An 8733-nucleotide genomic window follows, 5' to 3' on the forward strand; every position below is an offset into this window, starting at 1 on the left:
GACTCTTAAGTTCTCTATCTCTGGAGCACCTGGGTGGCTTAGTCAGTTAAGCATCCGACTCTTGATTTTGGCTCAGGTCATGATCTCAGGGTTGTGAGACTGAGCCCTGCGTTGGGCTCTGTGCTCAGTGCAGAGTCTGCTTGAGATTCTCTCCCTCTCTCTTTGCCCCTCCCCCTGCTGTACACCCTCTGTCTCTCTAAAATAAATAAATAAATACAATCTTTTTTTTTTTTAAGATCTCCTCTGTCTCTTGTATTCTGTAATTTCATTGGTATGTGTTTAACTGTAAGCTTCTTTTTACTTATCTGTTTGATGTAAATTATTCTCTATATTAGTGATTTTTGTGTCTTTCATTAGTCTAGAAAATTCTCATCTCTTAAAATAAGCCATTATCTCTTAAAATAAATTGTCTCCCCTTCTTTCTAAATGGTCCTTCTGGAACTCAGATTAAATGTATATCACCCTGCTGAATCCTCCGTGTGCCTTATCTTTTAAATTTTCCATCTTTTTGTTTTTCTGGTCCACATTCTGGGTAATTTCTTCTGCTCAGTATTCCTGTTTACTAAATCTCTCTTCATCTGTTTTCAACGTACTGTTTAACCCAGCTACTGAGTTTTTTATTTCAACAACAGTGTATTTCATTTTCAGTTCTGTTTGGTTCTTTTGAAAGCCTGTGTAGTTGTTTCTAAAATAAATTCTTGGTCTTTGCTTATTTTAAATACATCTTTTATTTCTTTTAATATTTCATTTCTAATTTTTTCAGTATCTGAAAGTTTAAATTTGGGGTTTTTTTGACTCTTGCTCTATGTGGCTTATTTCTTTCTATGTACAGTAACTTTTTAACTATGAACGCATATATTGTTGAATTTAATCTGTGGAAACCTGACATTCTGCATTAAGGATTTTTTTTCTAGAGAAGATTTACATTTGCTTTTCTTTGGTGCTAGAGAATATTTCCAACCTGGAGCTACTTTAATTTCATTATTAATTTTTAAAATAGGCTATAGTAATGTTTTTTAGAAAACATACAAAAAGACTTTCAAAACGTCCACAATGCTATTATTACATTTATAATGTGTAACTCCTTAATATCCTGTATTTTTCTGTACTGCATTCAGAGTGATTTCCTCTGCTCTATAGTACAGTTTGCTGATTCTCTCTTCAGCTGTGTCCGGTGTACTGTTTAACCCATCCATTGAGCTTTTTCCCTACTTGTCTCTAAAATGGCTTTTCACTCTTGGTTCACTCCACACAGGTCCTGGGGATGCCCAGTCATGGGGGACGATGTAGCTTCAAATTCCAGATCTATTTGAGAACAAGCTGGTGGCTACAGCCCACTAGGAGACACTTAGCCTCTCAGAGCACTTTTTTTGTTTTTTTGTTTTTTTTTAATGGGCAGGTTTTCTGCCCAGTCATGCTTTCTTTGAGGGCCTTCATGTGCCTCCACTTACCTGCCCAAGTGAGGAACACATAGTTCAGAGTGTTTCTAGGAAGAAGGGGAGAAATGTGGATAAAAGCCAGCCCTGGGGTTTTCTATCATACCCGGTTTGCATGGGCCCAGCACCTAGTCTCCATTCTACAGAAATGTGGGTTTCTGGCACGGGCTTTGGTCCTCAAAGCAATGAGCAATGCCAACACTCTGTTCCCTCCCTGTGTGCTTTCAGTTTAGTTTTTATTTTTTTCTGCCCTTGGAGATTTCCTATTCTTGTTTTGAGTTTGGCCATACATGTCTCATGATTGCTGGAATTTATCAAGCATCTAGGTGTTTTGTGCCAGAAAACAGAAATTTGGGAATTTTTAAAACAGTTTAATTACATAGCACCCAACATCCAGTGGGCATTAGGGGGTCTTAGAAGGAAGCAACAGTTCACAAGAGAAGTGATGCTGGACAAGTGGGCATGTCGCTGGCCTCCCTGAATCTCATTGTGCTCCTCCTTAAACAGCAATGCTCAGTTCATTTGGTGGTCCAGTTTCTAGCATCTTCCATAACCACCCGGCCACATCTGTGAAGGAGCTGGCCTCCCCACTGTGTCCTTCTGCACGAGACCTACTCTTCTCCCCCCGCCCAGTTTCCTCAGCACTCCACGTGGTACCCTTTCCTTTACTCATGCACCTTGGTTCCCTCTGAACGCTCATTCCCAGCATGTGGTCTATCTAGGCCAGTCTTTTCTGTGTCCTCAGTTATGAGCCCCACTCCGCACAGTCCCCTCCGCACCCCCAGACTAACTCTTTATGTCCGGACCCCTCATTGGCTCCGCAGATGGGTGTTATGAGAGGTGCCTGATGTTGGCCAGGTCACAGCGGGAACAGGTAGAGGGGGCGCAGGAGAGGCTTGCGGGGTTCATGCAGTGTGGGCGCCCACGGCCGGGCCGTTGTGCTGTAGGTCAGCCACTGCGGGGGCTGTATTTTATTCTTCTACATGTTAATTCTATAGCGAACAAAGGTCCAAAATAAAGGAAAAGGCAAAACTCAGTATTTTTTCTATTTCCAGGGCACCTCAGCGTCTCTTTCCACCCTGGGAGTCTTTGCCTCAGAACCCAAGCACCGTGGGCTCTGTTCTCTTGACATTAAGCATTCTTTCCTTTGAGTTCTTGCTACTTTAGGAATTGTAAGGGCTCTATAAATATTTTTCTCATTGTGCTCTTCTAAACTTCTCCTTTTTTGTGTGTATTTCTCTCAGAGAAACGGAAGGCGAGCTTGAGGTGGTTTGGCAGTCTACCTCCAGGGAAAACCAACGAATGCGAGAGCTGCTGCAGGCCGCGCTGGCCAGGCCCGGTGTGTGGGACGGCACCGGGGAGGCGTGCTGGGCGGCCGCGGCTCCGGCTACCGTGACGTGACGCGACGCCACCTCCTGCCACCTGTCGCAGCCCGCGCCGTGCCTGGGGCCCCGGCCCGGAGCGCTGCCGGTGCAGGACAGGGGGGCACCAGGGAAGGGCAACTCCCGCCTCCCCCTGCAGCGGTTCTCCTCGTCAGGGCAAGGTAGAAATAAACTGTCTCAGACATTTAATCTGTTCTTTTTTTTTTTTCCCCCACATTTTGCTTTATTTGACTAATACAATGCTGAGCTATATTTTTGCCAGGCTCTGTGAGACCCATTGCTCAGGGTGACAGGTGACCTGAGGAGCTGGCCTGGCTCTGGGCGTCTAGATCCGCAGCCGGGAGAGCGGCGCAGGGAACAGGTCGGGGGGGGCGGCGCGCTCAGACGGCGGGGTCGGTGGATGAGGTCAGTGGGATGTGTCCAGTGTGACATTGTCATTCACTCTGGGTGCTGTTCTAGCATGTGGTGAAAGACAGGTCCTAGCACTCACGCCCCAGTAAGTTACACAAAATCTGCTCTGCCCCATCCGCCTGCCCTTCTTTAACCTTCTGGAAAGGCAGTTTTTCTGGGGCCACCTAGTACCAGATGGGGCCCCTGCCCCAGTGCCACCATCCAGAAGGATGCCAGGGGCCAGGGTTCTGCTCTTCTCTGCCACCTCCTCAGGCAGGTGACCGCAGCTTCTCGGGTCCATCCCCTGGCACTTCCTGGTGGCAGTGCCAGCCACCTAGGCTGCTTGTCCCTGGCATGCTGGAAGAACACGGGACATCAGGCTGGACGGGACCCCGGGAGCTGTGTGGAGGGCAGAATCCCAGAACGAAGCCTCTCCCAGGCCCCTCCCAGCACACACCTGCCTCGGGGCGCGTGCGCACAGGCCAGCCCTGGTCCCTGGTTGGGTGCAAAAGTTACACGTCTGAGCTCTGATTGCTAGTTGGCAGTTGAGACAGAAGATCACAGTTGTTTTACGTTTTATTCAACTTGTTCAACGGTTCAGCGATTCTAATTTTTTTTCATTTTACCAGAGGCAGGGCGACTCACCGGGATTTCAAACTCCCTCTCATCTCCCTCGGAGGTGACCTAGCAAACAGCTTTGATGTTATTTCCAGGGAGCCCAGCAGCTCTCCAGCAGTGTGTAAACAGGCTGCAAGGCCCCAGTGCCCCGTGAGTCTCGCACCTTCCAGACCTATGCCTGGAGGGTGGCTTGTCGTGGGAACCCTGCTGTTGTCACACGTAGAGAGTGTGTCATTCCTGGCTCTGTCCCACCTTCTATGAGAACATTTTGTTCCTGGAGAAGTGTTTGCACATTTCTGCTTTAAGTTTATTACACGTTACAACCATACTTGGCAAGTTTGTGACCCCTGGACCTCGTCATGGCCAGGCAGGGGTGGGGTTGTGCAGCACTCGGGCTTTTCCAGCCTCCCGCTGGGTGCTGTCAGCACATGGCTGGTGGGCTCAGAGTCCAGGGTGCGAAGGAGGGCCAGGCAGGCAAAGCAGCGAGACACATGGCAGTTGAGGGGCTCAGGGACTGAACTTCGATGCTTCGTGGGGGAACTGGAATGCCCTGGGCCTTGCCGGATGGGCAGGGTTTTAGGAGCTGGAGAAGGGCAGAGAGGGCTGTGTGGGTCGGAGCAGGAGGGGCGTTTGGGGGAGGTTGGGGTGGGCAGGGAGGCCAGACTGGCCCCAGGAAAGCCCGGACTGCTGGGAGGGGCTCCCGTTCTACTTCATCCTGCAGGTGCCAATCGGGGCAGGAGCCGGGGCCATTCCTGCTTGGTCCTGGGGAGTCTGTATATGGCTCTAGAATGGTCCTGATTGGTTATAAAACCGGCCCAGGGACTCAAATGAGCCCTGCTGCCTTTGGTATTAGCAAAATTTCGTTTGGGGGGATTCTGGACCGGGTGCAGAGAGGCCAGAGACCAGTGGGGATGTGGGTGTGAGTTTGGGGTGACGGCAGGCCAGGAGCTCCCCTCCGTTTCCCAGTTGATATGTGCAGAGGGCCACAGGGCCCGTCAAGCTCTGAGAAGAATGGGAGAGGCCGTCCTTTCCCGGCAGCTTCACTCTGTGGAGATCAGTGTGTCCTCCAACTCTGAGGAGAGGAGAAAATCCCGAATTGTATTTCTTTCAGTGTGGTTTGTTTATTCGGCAAATATACATGGAGTGCTTATCCCTCTGCTCGGTGTTGAGAACAATAGCAGTGACGAAGGCAGACCTAATTACCGAGCACGCTAGGTGCTTGGAAGGAAACAGGACAGAAACAATGGCCCCATCACCTTCATGGCTGCCGTGGGAGCTACAGGGTGAACCCGTGCAGAACATTCCAAAACCTCATTGCACGGAAGCACGGTCATGATCTTATCCTTCAAAACAAAACATAGTATTTTCCAGGCGTTCTCTTTTCCTCCCATCTCCCAGCGTCCTGCCCCGCTCTCTGGCAGGAAACTCACCTAATCAGTGTCTGTGTGTACTCGGCTGGCTCCTTTGGCTCCGAAGTCCCAGGTGATGGTTCGTGCTGGGCCGTGCAGTCCAGCCGCTCCACAAGGAAGTGTGCCCTGTCTCTGGGACGGGCCGCTGTCTGCCCGCAGGAAGGCGAGCCAGGGACTCAGAACCACGTAAGGAATGTCATTTCTCTGGGGAGTGTGAAAGAGTCGGGAGGAGGGACGTTTCTGAAGGGCTGTGGGTAGGAGGTAGCATTTCAGTGGGTGTTAGATGGGGAGTTGGATTTCCCCAGAAGAAAATTCTGTAAAGACGAGGACTCAGTAGTGTGCAGACGTACTTAGGGAAGATGAGGTCAGACTGGAGTAGGTTGGTCTTTCATGCCACGTGACTGGTGCCCTTAAAAAGGACAACTGTGTTAGGACAGAGACACCCAGGGAGGACGCCGTGGGACAGCAGTCAGTGTTGGAGAGATGCAGCTGCAGGCCAAGGACACCCGGGCGTGCCGGCAACCCCAGAAGCCAGAAGGAGGCCATGAAGGACCCCCTCCCCAGGTTTCAGAGGGAGCACGGCCCATGTCCACACCTGGATTCGGACTTCTAGCCTCCAGAACCGAGATGACAGATCTGTTGGTTTTAGAGCCAAAAGAGAAGAAAACAGGACAGGCCCCCAGAGCCGTGGGTTTCCGGAGCCAGCAGGGTGTCCGTGCAGTGACAGGAAAACTTGTGTGTGTGCAGAGCACAAGGGGGTGAGAACGCACCTTTTCAACCAAATACATTTTAAAAGGTAACCTAAGGACAGATCAAGGACTTCTGATGAAAATCTCGCCCCAAACTGAGATGTGCTACAAACATAAAACATACCCTGGGTTTCGGAGCCTCACCATGAAAGAACAATGTGAAGTATCTCACCAATGAGTTCTTCACTGGCTATATGTTGAGATAGCAGTTTGGATGCATCGGGTGGGATAAAATCTATCGTGAAAATGGATGACTTCACTGGTTTTGGGTTTTGTTTCTACTTTTTAAAAAAATGTAGCCACTGGAAAAATTTTGTGTATGACACACAGTATACTTCCCTTGGACAGTTGTGTATGGGCCTAAGTGGGAAAGGCAAACTAAGCTAGATAGCGCAGGGCTTTGGGTCAGGGAAAGGTTGCTTTTTTTTTTTTAAGATTTTATTTATTAGAGTGTGGGGGAAGGAGAGAGAGACTCTCCAGCAGGCTCCCCGCTGAGCGGAGAACCCCCGCGACAACAGGCTCCATCTCGCGACCCTGACATTATGACCTGAGCTGAAACCAAGAGTCAACACGACACTCGACACTCGACTGACTGAGCCACCCAGACGCCCCCAGGGAAGGATTTCTTAAAGCAGACCCGGAGAGCACCGATCACAGAGGAAAGTAACACATCTGACAGCAACACCACCGGTGGACATCTCCTCGCCCGAGTGCAAGGACAAGCCACACGGAGTGCGGAGCGGCTCTCATCGCTGACGGAGGCCTTCGGGCCAGAAAGCATGAAGGAGGCCAGGAAGCAGAAGACTGCCCAAGAGAAGACGGGGAGAGGCGCGGACAGGCGTTCGGAGGGAGTAACCTCAATAAGTACGTGAAGAGGAGACGGAAACGACCATGACACCCGTTCAACCCGTCACAAACGCTGAAGCGTCTGACAAGCCAACCGAGCCAGTTCGAGAAACAGTACGAGCACGGTCAGAGTAGCCCGTCCACGCAGCCCCGACACAGAAACACCCACAGTGCCCTCGAGGCGGGGACGGGGGGGCCCCTGGCCGAATGAGGCACCCACGTCAACAGGAGCCCTCCCTGTGCTGTTGGACCAACACAGCGGGTCTCAACACGGTCCAGTGTGGATGTGCTTGTGTCGTGCTCGGAACCACGCAGGCCGGGCAGTGTGTTCTCTGGGGACGGACGTGGGTGGTGAAAGGCCAGAGAAGGTCACGGGTGGAAAACGCAGCTCCTGCTGCCTCAGGGGGCACGGCTGGGGCCTCGGGCTCGGTCTGTGCCTGGGCATTGATTGTTTTTAAAACATAACCTTTTTTGTACGTGCACTGAAAGGCTGAGTTGGAATTTGCATAATGAAAGAATTCCAGTAAAGTTTTGGAGAAGTGAATGGGCAGGTAACACTGCAGAGGGAGGGCAATTTCTGAGCCATGTGACTGCACGGCAGTGGGAGAAGCCGGTGGCGCTGAGGACTCAGGCCCCGCTGGGAGCCCTGGAGGGTGCTGTCTGTCCCTGGGGAAATGAAAGGGAGGGTGGACGCTGGGACAGTCCCTCAGCTGTGGTCCCAGGAGGGAAGGTGGAGGGGTTCCAGACTCTGGAAGCAGAAGGCGAAACACAGGGGGAGGAGGGAGACTTCGAGAGGCTTGGGGACCATGAAGGCTCTTTCACTGGGAACACCCAGGGCCGCCCGCCCCGCTTGGCCTGCTGTGTGCCTCTCTCCAGTAAAAGTCCCAGAAGCTGAGTGACCCCCCACCCCCGCCAGGTGGGGCAAGGAGGGGAGCGGGCAAGGGCGTGAGTGACACAGGCCATGGAGGGCAGCGGACAGCAAGGGAAACCCCTGCCCCTGGGATTCCCCTGCTCGGATGCAGCCAGTTCCTCCTCTCCTAGCTGTTTCTTCCGGAACATTGCCCATTTAGTCCCCTCACCAAACCCTGCATTGCACCTGGCCTCGATAGCCCTGGCCAGGAAGGGGTCTCTCCTTGGGGCACGGGAAGAAAGAGGCCAGGCTGGTTGCCCACTCCATGGTGTGGGGGCAGTCTGTGACCCAGCCTCGGTTCCACCCTCCCCTCTCTGTCCTGGGTTTGGGGCACCCACAGAGTGGGGCCCTCCTGAGGTTCTGCGGGGACCCTGCCTGCTCCTTGGTGGGGGATGTTTCTCGTGTGTGGGACCGTCACCTGGTGTGGCTCCCAGGGGTGCATGTCTCCTCTGGTGGAAGATGATGACAGGATGTACTTGGGACAAGCAGATGAGTGGGTGAATTCCTGTGTGGGAAGGGCTAGGAACCACAGAAAATGCTTCTGTGAAGAAGGGCCTTCCTATTCCAGCAAGAATGTTTTAGGTGAAGGAGTCAGAGGAGCTAGGAGGGAAAGGCCCCTGGCTCTCTGGCTTGTCCCTGGCCTCAAGTAGCCACCTGTGACTCGCACTGGTCCCGTGGTACCCAGGATGCACACAGGGTTTGCACAGTGGAACCAGCGAAACCAGAGCAGGAGCTGAAGCAAGGAGAGAAATGTGTGGATTCCAGATATTGGAGACTGGACCCGGGGGTGAGCCAGAGCCTGCGAGCCTCCACCCAGAGTGAGTAAGCGAGATTGAGGGGTGGGGGGCAGGCGGGCGGAGAGGGAGCAGTTCCCGACAGCCAGGGCTTGTGAACTGTCTGTCATGGATCCACTTCCCCTCAGAACAGAGGTGACTGTCACCTCCTCGATTCCTCAAGCCGCTGGGCTCAGTGGGTGGGGGTTACCTCCCTCCA

General features: G+C 52.3%; 1 protein-coding gene across 2 annotated transcripts in view; it reads left to right on the forward strand.

Moving 5' to 3' along the window:
* Nucleotides 1–3003, forward strand: part of CEP89 (centrosomal protein 89) — a 73097-nt gene extending 70094 nt beyond the window's left edge. The window contains exon 19 of one of the 2 annotated variants that reach the window (XM_019810438.2): nucleotides 2681–3003. In XM_019810438.2, coding sequence (XP_019665997.2) covers nucleotides 2681–2837 — 157 coding nt within the window. In that variant the 3' untranslated portion in view covers nucleotides 2838–3003. The remainder of the gene's footprint in view (nucleotides 1–2680) is intronic. The other variant, XM_002929732.4, reaches the window with a different exon arrangement.
* Nucleotides 3004–8733: the final 5730 nt, after the last annotated feature.

The sequence above is a fragment of the Ailuropoda melanoleuca genome, chromosome 12 (assembly GCF_002007445.2).
Source record: "Ailuropoda melanoleuca isolate Jingjing chromosome 12, ASM200744v2, whole genome shotgun sequence".
NCBI lineage: Eukaryota > Metazoa > Chordata > Mammalia > Carnivora > Ursidae > Ailuropoda > Ailuropoda melanoleuca.